Source organism: Heteronotia binoei, chromosome 3 (genome assembly GCF_032191835.1).
Source record: "Heteronotia binoei isolate CCM8104 ecotype False Entrance Well chromosome 3, APGP_CSIRO_Hbin_v1, whole genome shotgun sequence".
Taxonomy (NCBI): domain Eukaryota; kingdom Metazoa; phylum Chordata; class Lepidosauria; order Squamata; family Gekkonidae; genus Heteronotia; species Heteronotia binoei.
In genome coordinates, this window is record NC_083225.1 from 164,262,567 (window position 1) to 164,278,611 (window position 16,045).

General features: G+C 40.2%; 1 protein-coding gene across 1 annotated transcript in view; it reads left to right on the forward strand.

Moving 5' to 3' along the window:
- The window catches only part of MICU2 (mitochondrial calcium uptake 2), a 146,036-nt gene that overhangs the window by 83,867 nt on the left and 46,124 nt on the right, over window positions 1–16,045 (forward strand). The window contains exon 2 of the mRNA XM_060234798.1: window positions 7,899–8,043. Coding sequence (XP_060090781.1) covers window positions 7,899–8,043 — 145 coding nt within the window. The remainder of the gene's footprint in view (window positions 1–7,898; window positions 8,044–16,045) is intronic.

Sequence of the window (16,045 nt, forward strand, 5' to 3'; positions counted from 1 at the left end):
TGTACACTACACTGCTGAAACAAGATGGCATTGAACCAGTGCTGTCAAGAAGAATAAAATAGACAATGAATTATTGCAAATGTCAGAAGAATGTGTGCAAAAAATTTAAGAGAAATGTATTTACAAATATTAATTTGGAGTATAAATTAGATCCAAATATGTATATGAGAACTTTCCCCTGACACTAGAAAAATGGACCCATGAACATCACCATGCTTAATAACTAGGTATGTAACATGTAATTTATGATACATGTTACAATTTGATGAAACAACTATTTAAAGCTTTTTTATTCTGTTGTGTTGTTAGATTAAATAGTCTGACTAACAGCCAGTGTTATCTCATGAGATGAATTAAACCGGTTTAATGGGAATTGGTGGTGGGGGGGAGACCATTGTGCACATATTGTTATGGTTGCCTCAGGTCATATTTCTGATAGGAGCCAAATGTTGAGGGAAAACCCTTGCCTCTTTTCAAATAAAATCAATTAATTTAAGGAGATTTATAGCTCAAATTAAAAATTAGCTTGCAGAGAAAAGAAAATTGCTGCCTTCAAGCATTTCTCTGCTAGCACCAAATTGTGTGTCTTCAGATAATGCTCAGACATAATTTGCTTCCTAACAGCTGATAGTTGCCATGTCAAAGGAAGGTAAAGACACTTGCATCACTGGAGACTTCTTTGAAGTCATTCAAGTCTAATTCACCATTAACTATTAGAGCTTTGCCATTAATATAGCCATGTTAACACTGCAGTTCTGACTTAAAAACCACAAAAATGCCTACATTCACAGTTAAGGCTGAAACTTTATCTGAAGTTCATTCAGTTGTGCCTTGCTTGCCACTGTGGGATATCTACTTGGGAACACCCTTGTTGTATCTAGGTGCAATAAAGCAGCTGAATTCTTTAGCTGAAATTCTACCCTTAACAGTCACTGGACGCATATGATTAGTTAATGTTTTTCCTATTAAGCTGGTATTAAAGACGCACAAGATCAAATCTGCTTAGTGTTCAATTATAAATTAAGTTTACTAAGTAGGACTTTTTTACCACTGTTTTTTTAAAGTAAATCTTACATTAAATTCATGGGCTTTTATTTAAATAATATTAGCTCTGAAATATACTAACATATTTAGGATTTTGTGACAAGAAAAAGTGTCACTGTTTTTGTCATTACAGTTAGCATTGATATTGCCCCTTTGCATTTGGAGTAGGAGGCTTCTGGGTGGGCTGAGTAGTTTAGAGGATTTCATTGCTGAAATTACATTGCTGTAGGAATGCAGCATATAAGTCAATACTGGTAACACTATTTTAAAACCCAGAAAAGACCACCAAGAGAAACTTGTAGGTTGACTAACCACCAATGAGATACTGTGTGGTTGATATTTTTCTTTTAAGGAGATTTGCTTTGTTTTGCTGTGAAAAATAACAAAATATAAGGAATTCACAGAATCCCTTGGTAGCTGGTCCAGGGTTTTAAGAAGAAGAAGATATTGGATTTATATCCAGCCTTCCACTCCGAATCTCAGAGTCTCAGAGCGGTTCACAATCTCCTTTATCTTCCTCCCCCACAACAGACACCCTGTGAGGTGGGTGGGGCTGAGAGGGCTCTCACAGCAACTGCCCTTTCAAGGACAACCTCTGCCAGAGCTATGGCTGACCCAAGGCCATTCCAGCAGCTGCAAGTGGAGGAGTGGAGAATCAAACCTGGTTCTCTGAGATAAGAGTCTGCAAAATTAACCACAATTCAAACCTATGTATTTAAAAATAATTTCCAGCCAGAGGCAGTCCTCATTTAATTTTATGCACTGAGCCTTTGAGGCAAGGTCTGGTGTCAGGGTTGAAGATTCGGCCTGAAACATGGACTGACCACTACCTACTCAAGGCAAGGGGAAACATCCCACAAAGGAGGAAGCCTAACTTAAATGGTCTGCTCTCAAAGGCTCAACAAACCTACCAGATTCAAGAATGCTCTGTGGGATTTTAGGGTTTCAAATATGTGCTCTGTTGTGGTTGCAGAGTTTGGAATGTGAAGCTCCTTAAAGCTTTTACATGGTTACCCCCCCCCCCCCTTGATGTCTTGTATCTTTGAGGTGGGACCTGGCTCCCTAGTCTACCATGGAGTTGACTGACCTGAAGAGAGCTGAGAGATATCTAGAATGGTGCTGGTAGAAAACTCACATTGAATCTGTGTGCTGTAGAGCCCACTGGAAGCTCTGTTAATTGGCGGTGACAGCTGCAAAGAAATATTCCTTCTCTGCTACCATGACATCAGCTAAGCTAGTTTATTACCATCCCAATGGGTTAAGATATCTCAGAATTTGCTGACTCCTACATCTGAGTTTGTATTCTCTGTGGAATAAACAACTAGTTATAATACCCTTGCTAAGTTTTAGCTGACAAAATATTGTGACTATGCATTGATTTCGATGCTGGTTGTAACAGACCTGGAAGAAGAAATGTATTGTTATGGACCATTTTGACCCAGTTACTGTGATGGATACTGACAGAATCCTGGGATCCTGGGCCATTACTTGTGCCCTAGACCCCTCTGTCCTTCCTAACCGTTAAAATCATTTAAGGACCACATCAACAAGCCTTTGATGTCCATCATAAATCAAGCAAACTCAGAGTTCATTTCTTTGGTAATATAGAACACCAACTATGTTAAAAATAATATTTTAGGTTATCTTGTAACTCAATCCATCTGAGATTTAGAAATGAAGAATACCTTTGATTTGTAATGCTTTTATGAATACTGAAGGAAAATGGCACTGAATGGTTCTTTTTGAAGTTTTTTTCGGGTGGGGGTGTTATTGAAGCCCTGTGTACTCAGGTAGGCCTTTTGGGGATATTTATATTTAAAGTGTGTTACTGATTTAAAATTGAGTTCTCACTAATTTTGATAGTTTTATAATTTTATTACTTGCACGGGCTTTTTGGGTGTCTTTTAAAAAAAAAAATTATCCGGGATACCTAGATTATTAGAGTTCCTGTAATATGTTAATTGTATCACTCCTTCATATTTGAAAGATCTGTTGCTCCCCCCACCCACCCCAATCTTGCTGCTATATGTATTTTAGCCATTGCTAATAAAACAAGAACCATTTCCAATTCTGTTTCTGCTACTCATCCTTACAAATAACAAGTTAGCTTAGGGTTAAGGAGTAGCAAGTATCCCGTTGTATTGTTTCTTCAATGATTCATAGAATTATAGAATTCATATTCAATTATTCATAGAATTCATAGAATAATAGAGTTGGAAGGGATCCCCCCAGGGTCATCTAGTCCAACCCCTGCAAAATGCAGGAAATTCACAAATACCTCCCCCTAAATTCAAAGGATCAGCATTGCTGTCAGATGGCCATCTAGCCATCCTCAATAATTTTTCTCAATTATTAAAGGCCAGAATTTCTTTACCAATGTTAACTCTAGGAAATATGAATTAAGTCAGTTTTAAAGGCCTCACACTTCCAAGACTTGCTTGCTTGATTGGAAAAAAATCCTTGCTAAATATTTTGATAAAGCTTTCCCTTAAATCCATTGAGATCAGTTTTGGCCAAGCATTTTTCCATATCCAATTCCACTCAATTTGTGGTATTTCTTGCTTTATGCCTTTCCCCATTTCCCCACAAAGCTGTTAGCAGATTCACCCAAATTGAACACCACTGAGTATACACCAGGCCCTCTTCCAGAAGGTGAACCAGCCTTCTTCATTACAAAATCTACTGCCCTCCTCAGTTATGTTTTACCTCCTACCATAGACAAGACTAGATGGCAAAGCTGGCAAATACTGAAGCATCACTGGTCTTTCCCCTATTCTATTTGTTTTTAATAAGTAATTAAATGTTATGACATGCTTACAGAGGAACTGCTAACATATTTCAATGTAGGTTTGATGCATTCGGAAAGATAGTGTATGATAGAATAAAATATATTAGAAACTAGAAATGAACTTTAACAGTTGAGCATTCTTGGCTAGACAAGGGGACACAGTAATTTTTTGTAAATAAAAGTATAAACAGCATTATAGAACTGAAAATGTGAATCCTGTCAGACTTGCAGACAACACAACAACACAGAAAAGTAAAAACTCCTGGAACGTTTAGGGAAAAAAATTCTTGTTCTTATCATAAAAGTTGATACAAACTAACTGAATAAATCCAAGTAATCCGGCTTTCTTCACCTGAGACCACATTTAATCACATTCCCACAGTACTTTAAAATCTACTCAGAATTCCCAGGCGGAAAAGTATGCCCATTTGCTTCATCAAAATGGCTTTCTGCAGTTGCAAATAATTTTCCCCACCCTTGAACAGGTGCTTTGTCCAAAGTTTATAGTTGTTATAACAAATTGGCTTATTTAATAAGGTGTAAGATGTCTTGCATAAAGCTGTGTAACTGGGAACATTTGGAATGCATTAGGCCTATTCTAAGCTCTAAAGTTTCATTTAACTGCTGCCTTAAATAGGCATTTAAGAATTTTGACTAAAACCATTCAAAATTCAGTAACAACTTACCACTTTCCAAAAAAAAAATTTGAAAATGTTTCCAGAACCAAAGGGGAGAAAAAATTACTTACTTCCAGTTTTTGCCTTCAGCTCTTTTATAGGTGCATTATTTATCAAAGATGAACAGTGGCTTGCAAGAATTTTTGTCTTAAACAATCCAAATTGGTGTCATTAATGTCTGCTATAAACACCTTTTGGAAATGAAATCACTTTTTGTGGGTAATGGCGGCCAACCAGTTTCTACACAATCTATAGTAATAGGCAGGAGGTTTCAAAGATTTGCAGGCATCCTCCAGGCCCATGAACTGTGGTGGCCATGTTGTTCCATTGCCATTCAATTCGTACTTGCAACAAGAATCCACACAGCATGGAGTAATCCATTTTTTCACCCTTGTTAGCCATAGTTTCTCTTTCACACTGTCTGGGGATTGCATCACACACACATGCACACCATTGCTGTCATGCTTCTTCACCCACATTTTTTTTTAAAAAAATGGTGCATGTATGACTCTGCTCAAGAATAGCACAATACTCAACACTGCAGTTTCATAGGGCTGTGGCAGATGAACACAATATTTGAATCCTGTGGTAACTGATGGCTGGAAGGTACTAGGAGTCTCTTTGCAGTCCTTTACACTGAAAACGCTAATTGGCTGCCTCCTGCTCAGGGAAGTGGGAGCACTTCAGGAAGTTTCCAAATGCTAATGGAGAAAGCGGAGAAAAACACTGGTTGTTTGTATTGTTGTAATGCATTATCAAAGCCAGGATGCTGGTGTGCCCTTCTCAGAGGTTTTTCTTTTTTTTTAAGTTTCAGTTTGTTGGTGTCAGCAATGACACCAAGGCAGTTCTGTGAAAATGCTGAGGAAGGGATTATTTTCTTTCATCCAAACACAGGGCATACCTTTTCTTCTGGACAAATGGAAAAGCTTGTCCCAACAGCGCCATGCTGGGAAAGATCTTTTTTTCAGGTTTTTTAAAAAGGAGTCTTTAGCCGAAAAACAGGCTGTTAACAATTTGTGCAGGAATGGAGGATGACATCATGTGGAAACAAAAAAGTGGGATGCATGATTAGAAATGGATTTCTCTGTGTGGAATCAGCCCAGTTTAGTCTCAAGATTGTCATATGTATTTTTAATCTCTCTCTTTTTTCCTATTTTTTTGTCACCTACCCTGGGTGAGGTGGGACAGAAATGTTTTAAATGAACAAAGGAGACGCATGCAAGAAAGGCAGCCTCTTGTGCATGTGTCACTTGCCTGAACCAGATGTCCCATCTGAATGCAGGATGGGTGCTCTCTACTGCATTACATTGCTCTCAGTGCATGCTCATTTGGATATGTGTCCAAAGGCATATATTCTAGTGGAGATGGGAACACCATTCCACTTTATTAAAAGCAATTCTGTATGTGTATAGATTGCATCTGTGTTTGAATGCACATTTGGGTGTTTTCAGCTGGTATTTAGTGGACTGATTCAATGTTCCATTAATAATACTGAATTCCTTTGAGGCACAAATTGTAAATTATAACTTTTTTATTCTTTGGGAGGGGATGAGAGTTAGTGGTAGAGCATCTTGTTGGCATGCAGAAGGTCTTAGGTTCAGTCCCTAGTATCTCTAGTTAAAAGATCTAACAGAAGATGGTTTGAAAGACCTCTCCCTGAGACCTTTAGACAATATTGGCTTCGATCAACCAAGGGTCTGATTCAGTGTAAGACAGTTTCATGTGTTCATGAGACAATTGGTCCTGCAAACATTGTTGCTGCTAAGACTTCACTGTTTTAAGAGCTTGAAACACCATTTGAAACTAGAAGTTGTAAAACAGGATTAACTCCAGTTTCTTTCTTTTGTATTGCATTTGAGTATGTGAAGAGATTAACTTCATTCTGAAATGTTACCTAAAACATGACTACAGAGCAATTTTCTTATTTTAAATCTTCTGTAGGGCACAAACTGACATAACTGAGATAAGTATATTCTAATAAGAATAATGAAAGGCTAATACTTCGCACACGTGGATTATTTGTGTTATAAATGAAGCTACATTCTTCAAAAGACTCTGAGAAATCCAGAGCCACCTGTCTCAAACACTCAACAAGAATAGATTTGGAAATTATAACATTCTCTAAAACATAAATCTATTCCATACTTTCAAGTCAATTTGAAAGGAAGATAAAACTCTTTGCACGCTCAGGTCTTTTTGTGCTATAAATGGAAATTAATATGTTTATAGGTCTGCAAATGCAAACACTCATGGCTTCTAGCAACAAGGTGAAGCTATGAGAGGAGCCTCCATAGTCAACAGGGAACCATGGTATGGGTTCATTCTCCCATAAAAAGACAGTTCTTTACAGAGGAGCAGTTCAGATGAGAGCAAAAGTGCAACACAACTAGTTCCAAGTAGTTATTGCCAAAGCTGTTTTAAAACTTGTTCATAATATACCTTTATCTCGAGACAGTAATTAATCAAAACATATTTAGCCAACACTGATTTATCTTGCTTCTATGAAAAATAGTTAGGCATTCAGACAACTCAAAGTTGCTTGCAGGGCTAAGGAACATCATTTTTGGAGAAACAGAGTTATTGGGAAAACAGAGTCCAGAACATGTGCTACTTTCATATTCCATATGGTTACATTACTTCCCCATGAGTTCTAAAAATGAAAAAATAACCCCTGTAGTCCACTCAAGTCTACCACCATTTTTTACAGATGAGCAAATAGCCCTAATACAAGTGTAATGAAGTATGGGGACTGAATAGTTCTGTTTCAAACCATTGTAATGTTAACATAGAATTCATTTATAGTATAGCTGTCAATAGAATAAACAGGAGAAGTTTTGTGAACCATTCCAACATTGATTGGTGCTGCAATACACAAAAGTCTACCAGCATAAGATATAGGCCAGGATCCAGAATTATGGATACTGTGCTTTTTTTCTACTGAGGATTTTCTGACTCCCTTTCCCACTATAGTCTCTCATACGCTGCCTATGAGTGCATCTCACTTGAACACACAGCTCTTGAGATCCCAGCCTCCATATTGAAATTCCCATTATTTTTCAACTATACCAAAAACTAGCATTACTCTTTAAGGAAGTATGAGTGTATATAGCACAAATCTGTAATACCTAATACAAGTAGGTAATTTTATAGCATAGGTTTGAAATATTGAAGTTCATTGGCAAAAGAAAAATTCTTCATGACTGCTGGGATGTCTAGTTGTTGTTGAACGGTCAGCAGCCTCTCTCTCTCTTTAAAGTATCCCAGCAAATCATCAAAAGGATGCTGGTGTCAAGAAAATAACAGGACTAGTTATGCAGTTCTTTGGATGCTAGCAAATGACAGTGGTTTAAAAAATGCAGTCATTTCTGTGTCATTTATTTATTTTTCAGAAAGATGATGTTCAAGATGAGATGGCTGAAAAGCTCTGCATTCGAAAGAAACGCTTTATGCAGTTTGCTTCTGTGCAGTATGATGGAGAGTTTTATATGACTCCGAGGGACTTCCTGTTTTCAGTGATGTTTGACAAACCAGGACGTAAGTTGCCAATTATCGTTCATACAACACTGTTGAACGAATGACTGTGAAACAACGAGTTTACTGTGTGTCTTGGATTCTCTGTCTCATCATATTAGTGCATTAGCTTGGAATGTGGCAATCTGAAATTACACTATCTTGATTAAATTAATCAATTTTTGTAAGTTCATTTTCATGTTCTTTAACATTGGTATTCTTTGATTAATTATTACTACTGGAGGTACATAAAAATCTCTACATTTATGGATGGGCTGTAAAGAGCTACTGTACCCAGATTCTGTTGTGTGTTCTAAATTATGTTTGCTTTTCTTTTGGTCAGCATACCTCCATGCCTTGCTACAAAATGCTTATAAAATTACACTCAGTTCCTAAAGACATTTACCATGCTATAGGAAGGGATGCCGGTTGAGAAACACAAGTCCAGACCCTCCCTTGGGCACATGGAACTAGTTGCATGGTTCTTAGACCTGCATCTAATGTAAATAATTAATGCCCTTACCAGTATATTTAATATTATACAATTCATTATTCATTCTCACTCTCCTATGAGGCCTGGGTTTGTCAGTCCAAATAGTACTGGATATTTTAGTTTAACAGTTTCATCATAACTATCCATACGAAGCACATAGTCAATTAAATAAATACTTGGCAGGCAGAAAGTCACCCTCTCTCCACTGTACCTGATCATGCTACTGATGCAGCTGATGGAACTGAAGGATTGTTATTGAAAACATTGCTGTGCCACCTCCCCACCAAAACAGGGTCCCCAAGGCAGAGAACATTAGAACAGCATTTAAAATAATATTTAGTTGTTATTTATAGTCCACCTTTCTTACTGGTACTCAAGGCAAATTGCACAGACTACAACTCACAGACTGAGTTGTAGAACCAACCAGAATTCTAAAAAGGAAACTGAGGCAAATCATGTGTTAACATTACACATTAAATGTTGCAAAATTACACAATAAGATCCAACCCCCAACGATATACAGTGGTACAGACCACAGTCCCATATAATTTACCCAAGTAACTTTGTGAAGCCTTTTGTTCAGTGCTACTGCATCACCTGTGTAGAAGAGCCATCTTGAATAATTCAGTTTTGCATAGTTTATGGAAAGCTAAAAGTAGGACCCTTCCCAACTTCATCAGATAGGCCATTCCACAAGATGAGGGCCACAGTGGAGAATGCATGCATACAGGAAGTTGTTGATTTTGCTCATTTATAAAATAATTCAAGAAAAAACATACAAACACACAACACTAAAGCCAGGGAGAAGGGCCCAACAAAACAAAAACGTCTTCACTCCTGTTGTATATGTGATCAGATATGTAGAAGGTATGGTGTTCTTGCCTGGCTCATTGGCGCCTGTAGGACTGAGCTTGGGGACTCGGGAACCAAATCCCTGCTGTCCTGCTCCAGTCACAGGCCCCCTGCTGGTTTGAATGGTCCAACAGCATACCAGGATGGGAACCTTGAGTGTATACATAGTTGGCCCTGTTGGCCCAGTCTGCAGTCCTATAGCACAGCCCTGTATTATACTGAGATAATATAAAGAGCTATGAACACTACCACCTCGCCTCTTCATTGCATTGAACCCACTATATTATAACCCCCTAGATGAATATTATGAGAGAAACAGACAGATTTTCCTGTTTTAGCTGTCTATTATGCTAATACTGCTAATAAACAAAGACTTTTACATACTGGGAAATGCATCTAAACCTGGAAGGTGAATTCCCTTGAGGACTTCCATGAGTGGTTCCACATCTTCATCTGATCAAAACCTTCTGAAGGTGCCACAGATACAAGCAAATCTGGCAGCAGCCCATTCATGCATGTTCTCTGCGCCTGAGGCTACAAGGAAAGCTTCCATGCATTTGCTTAAATGCATACCCCCAGTTCTTCAGTCTTTGCCCCATTGCATTATTTTGTGTTATGAGGGATCTTTGTTGTTAGATAGAAACGTTAACATATTTTGAAATCTGCTTGCTGGTTGACTGCATGGGGTTTTTAAAATCAGACTTGTAATCTGCCTTGAGTCCCATTGAAAAAGGTGGACGATAAATAAAAATAATAATAATAATAATAATAATAATAATAACGATCATCATCATCATCATCTTGGTATGTGTGCATATTAGAATTTATGAACCTACTTAACAAAATAAGCTGTCAAGGTATGTATTATTGTTATTTATTATTTTGGGGTAGGCTAAGGGTGGGTAACAACATGATTTGATATTTAAAAACCAGTTAGCATAATTTTAAAAACGATTATACAGTTTAAAATCAACTAAAAGATGGTGAGACATAAATAACAGTCATGATATAAGCCCATGAGCTGAACAGATGGAATGGAGTCGAGTGGAATTATAGAATATCAGTGCTCCATAAGGGCAGCTGGATGGTCAGTATTGGTATGGAGGCCAGATAGTTGAGGGTCCACTGCCTCAACTGAAAGCCAGGTGAAACAGCTCCGATTTGCAGGCCCTGCAAAACTACAATAAGCTCTGCAGGGGCCTGATCTCTAGTAGAAGCACGTCCCACCAGGTAGGGGTCAGGACAGAAAAAGCCCAGGCCCTATTTAAGACATCTAAGTGGACATCTTTTGGGCCAGGGATAATCAAAATATGTTGCTCAGCAGAGCACAAGGTTCTCTGGGAGGTGTATGGGGAGAGATAGTTCCTTAGATATGCTGGTCCCAGGCCGATCAGGGCTTTGTAGGTTAAAACCATCACCTTGAAACAGAACTGATACTCAGTTGGTAGCCAGTGCAACTGACAGAGCACTGGCTGAAAAATGCGCCCACATAGACATCATAGTCAGCAGGTGCCATCATAGTTTACACCATCTGGAGTTCAGGGTCAGGTTCAAGGGCAAGCCCACATAGAGCAAGTTACAGTAATCTAGCCTGGAAGTGACCACTGCATGGGTCACTGTGGTGAGATCCTGGGCGGAGAGGTAAGGAACCAGTTGCCTGACCTGCTGTAGATGATAAAAGGCTGACTCGGCAACTGCGGTGACCTGGGCCTCCATAGAAAACAAGGTTCAAAACTCTAAAACCATTGAAACAGTATTAAATCAGATTTGAAGCTGCAGTCTAAAATATAATCTGCAGTTTACAAAAGCTCTGTGCAAAAAGATGAATCTCCAGGATCCTCTTAAAAGCATCCCAGTCTTAAAGCACAGGAGTTGGAAATGGATCCACAGTAGAACATATGAAGCTGCCTTATACTGAATCAGACCCTCAGTCCATCAAAGTCAGTATTGTCTACTCAGACTGGCAGCGGCTCTCCAGGATCTCAAGCTGAGGTTTTTCATGCCTATTTGCCTGGACCCTTTTTAGTTGGAGATGTCAGGAATTGAACCTGGGACCTTCTGCTTACCAAGCAGATGCTCTACCACTGAGCCACCATCCCTCCCCTAAACGTGACTGGTAAGAGGGAGCCACAAATTTAATGCACAGGGCACAACAACAACTTATCTGAAGCTGATTTTAGTGAGCATAGAGCAATACAGGAGAGAAGATGCTCCCTCAAATATTACCATAAAAAGGTAAATACCTGTATCTTGAATTTAGTCCAGAAGACTAGGCAATTGATACAGAATGAGGGTTTATGTGCTTTCTTTGGCTCACAGTAAAAATCAGTCTGGTTGCTGCCCTCTGGACCAGCTGCAGCTTCCAAGTGGCCTTCAAAGTCAGGCCTACAATCAGTATGTTATTGTAATCCAGCTACAAGGTTACTAGTGCATACACTACACTGGCCAAATGGGTATGTTCCAAGAAGTACCATAGTGGGTGATTTGGCCAAGCTGTTGAAATAAGCTCTTGGCGCCACTGCTTAAACCTGGGACCCGAGGGAATATCTCAATCCAAACACACTCCCAGACTACAAACCTGATCTTTTGGGAAGGTGTGCTACCCCATCTAAGATGAGCATTTCCACTACTATGCCATTCCTAGGACTAGTTTATTGATCAAACAGACATTTGGATCACTATTCTGAAATAGAATACATGCACTTTCTGGTGGATTTGATTTTATTTTCTCATGGGGAATGGGAAAGGAAAACATATGTGACTGGGATTTATAGTTCTCATTTGTGTAGAGTTTATTAACCTAAAAAATAGGAAGAAAAGTGTCAAGATGTGGAAATTTCTGCTCTATTCAGAGAGAATTAACACTTCTTCTTTTTTACCCCTTTAGCATTACAACCTTATCACTAATGATTATGGTAATTTTTTGTAGTTAAAAAGATTCTTTTCCCCTGAATGTCTTCTGACAGCTGTAAGCCTGCGCCAGCTTCATGGAAATTTGTGCAAGCACACGCTAGTTTAATTTATTACCATTGCTGTGCTAATCCCACACTGATGTCAGATTCATTCTGAATGGTAGTGGAGGGAGATGATAGATGACAAATGTCTATTGTTGAATATTTATGGGGCAAAAGGACCACACCTGCTAGAGAGTGGCTAAAATAACTGCTCCTGGTGTGTGTGTATCTATAGTGGTGGCTGTCAACTAGCTTCAATTGTCTTGGCCTCTGTGGAAAAGAATTTTTGTTTGCCTACCTAGCCCTGACATTTAATGTAGTTTTACTTATAAATTTAAAATGGCCCTTTGCCTGTAACAAGATGTGCCTCTACCTGGATGGTGCTCAGTGGTGCGACTGATTTTTCAGAGTACAAACTATACAACAGAACTTGAGAGAAATGGGGACGTTTTGAAAAACGCTAAGTTCCTGAGCCAAAATTCCATCACAGGCTTGGAAGATCTGCAGACTTGAAGTAGTTTCCATTCTTTCATGCTCATAATAATAAAAATTCAGAACTGTGTTTTAAAAGCATTAAGGGTTATGTTACTGCTGTAAACAAGTTTCATCATCTTTGCTGTCAATTTGCATTAGTAAAAGTGTACAGAGTGAAAACTGATAAAACTGTAGAAAAGTGGAGTCTTGTGCTTACCCAAACGTATTTGCTGTGTCCCCAGAAACTTTCCAAGACTATAAGCTGATTCCCTGTAAATACTATAAACCTGCAACTTTGATAGCTTTTGCATGCTCAATAGGTTCAGAAAGGCAGTGGTGGGGAGAGAGAAAGAGAGAGCAGGTAGCACAAGGGTCTGTTCACCCAGAAAGACTCCTACCCAGATTGAAAGCCACATATTCTGCAGCGCCCTCTTTGATTTAAGAGGGACTGCTCTGTGAAGTTTGTTTGTGTATTGAAATATTTGTACCTGCCCTTTCCTTTTGGCTCCAGGCAATAATTAAAACTTTTCCTTGTGACTCCAGGCAATAATTAAAACATTACAGACTACAACCAAATATAATGAATGCCCCACCCCCACAAACAGTGCTTACTGTTCTTATCCCATGAAACCTTTATCTTATCAAAAATCCTGACAAACAAGCTTTACAGCACTATTGAAGATCTCCAGCAAGGGGGCTCCTCTCCCCTCCTCAGGGAGTCCTTTCTACAGTGGGAGCTGTGATGGAAAATGCCCAGGCTCTGATTAATGCCAAGCAGGCCACGGTAAGTGAGGGAACAGCTAGCAGATGGCAGCTTGAGGACCATAGTCAGTGCACAGGGACAGGGCCGGCGCTGGGGCTTTTGTCACCCCCAGCAAGGCCCCATTCCCCCACCCTCCAGTGGGGGAGGACCCCAAGTACTCAAATGCAGGACTCATTTCCACAACGGGCTCCTCTTGAGGCCCCTGCCATGCAAACACTGCCATGTAAATGCAGCGCGGGAAAGCCGAGCGAGGCTGGATGGCCCCATTTGCACAGCGGGCTCCTCTTGCACAGTGTGCAAACACCCACCCCAGCTTGGCCTTCCCACGGCGCAGGGAAGCCGAGCAGGGCTGGCTGGCATGTGGGGAGGGGGTTCCTAGCAGCGCCCCATAGGCCATGCGGTGCCCTAGGCAGCCGCCTACGTGGCCTGCTCCCACATGCCAGCCATGCACAGGGTTATATGAAAGGAGGTCTTTTAGATATGTGGGCCTCAGGCTGCAAAGGCCTTTAAAGGCCACAACCAACATTCTGAATTCAACTTGGAGGAGAGGGGAAGGTCAGTCAATTTAACTTTTTCCAAAATGCCTGGAGCCAAAAGGAAAGGCTAGTTCCTGACAATAATTTTGCTGCCATAGTATAGGCCAACTGCAGTTGCTGAGTTGTTTTTAAAGCCAGTCCACTGAAGAGTGCAGGGCCAGACCTAGACTGTTTGGCATCCTAGGCAAGGCTAACTACTTGCACCCCTCCCCCACACTGATAACCAATTCTATCCTATGGGCTCATAGGATAGAATGGAGAGATCAGGCCACTGCTGTGGTGCTACCCCAGAGAACGGGTTTAAAGTTTAAAACCCCTTTAGTGTCAACCTGTTAATAAGTCAGTTGGTTGTGAAATTAGGAATCTTGCCATGCTCTGGATCAGATTTTGAAGCTAGTCAAAGCTTTAGGTGAAACAAGGGAAAATAAAGTACTACCTTGTCAAGAATAGTGTCAAGAATACCTCATTGGAATATAATGCTACTACTTCTGGACTCCTCAAGAACAATTTTGAACCGGGGATCCTTGAAGAATTGGAGGACCGTGCTTAATGGACATTATCTTGTAATTGAAGCACTTGGAATTTTGGTCATATTTGAATTACTGAGTGTTCTGTTGTCAAGGTATGAATGTGTTTAAGTGTTTGTATGACACTGTTTGAGAGAATATATTATCTTTGTTTAGTTACTTTTTCCTTGTATTAATTTGGAGGCTGGATATCATGGAAACCTGTGGGGATTTTTTCTGTCACTCTGTCTGGAGGTTGGCTACCCTAGGCCAATCTCCCAAGTGGAGCCTAGGGTAGTCATCCTCCAGGTGGACTTGATGCCCCCTGACTGACATGACTTAACTAGGCCTGGCTGCTTGCTCCTATTCAGCAGCAGCCCCCCTATGACAGCCAGTGTGATTTAGCAGTTCCTGGAGATTAGAGGGGTGGAGCCTGGAGACAGTGGGTTTGAGGTGGGGTGGGATCTCACTCTCCAAACCAGCCATTTCCTCCTGGGGAACCATTGTTTCCATTCTCCAAGTTTGGGTTGGAGATCACTCAGAATTACAGCTGCTCTCCGGATGGCAGAGATCTGCTCCCCTTGAGGTGGGGAAGTGAATGCCTTCACTTGAGTGGGTGGGAAGACAGCAAGGGTGAGGGGCACTCCCCCATAGCCTCTTTCTAGATCCCATTGTATTTCTCTTCACAATGGGCTTTATTCCTAGTTTCTTAAATCTTCGTTCACGAAGCCAAGCCGAGACGAATATAAGAATGGTAATCCAGTAATCTGAGAGCCAATTTGGTGTAGTGGTTAATTGTGGTTAATTTTGCAGACTCTTATCTCAGAGAACCAGGTTTGATTCCCCACTCCTTCACTTGCAGCTGCTGGAATCGCCTTGTGTCCGCAATAGCTCTCATAGAGCTGTCCTTGAAAGGGCAGCTTCTGGGAAAACTCTCTCAGCCCCACCTACCTCACAGGGTGTCTTTTGTGGGGGAGGAAGATAAAGGAGATTGTAAGCCACTCTAAGACTCTGAGATTCGAAGTGAAGGGTGAGATATAAATCCAATATTAATATCATCATCATCATCAACAAACAACAGATAACGTTAAAGTGTTGATGAAGAGTCAGAGTTGGACCAAAGTGCTGCATATTAATCTGAACTCAGTAATCTCCAAGAGTATTCATGGCTACTTAAGTAAAGGGGCATTTCCAACATTCTGTCCTGGTCTCCCTATGTTTTATCACACTCAATATGACCAAAAAACAGCCTCCAAAAGGAGCTATATAAATAGGAACAGGCTTAGGTTTTAATGGTTATGGTCACTAGGACAGGGTTCCAGTGTTGTGGAATATGTAAGGTTTACCCCAAAAATATTCTTTGCCAATTTCTCAACTACAGACGACCATCTTCAGCTTGGAAACAAAGGAGGGCCAAGTTGACCTGACCCCTCCCCCCAATCTTGCTT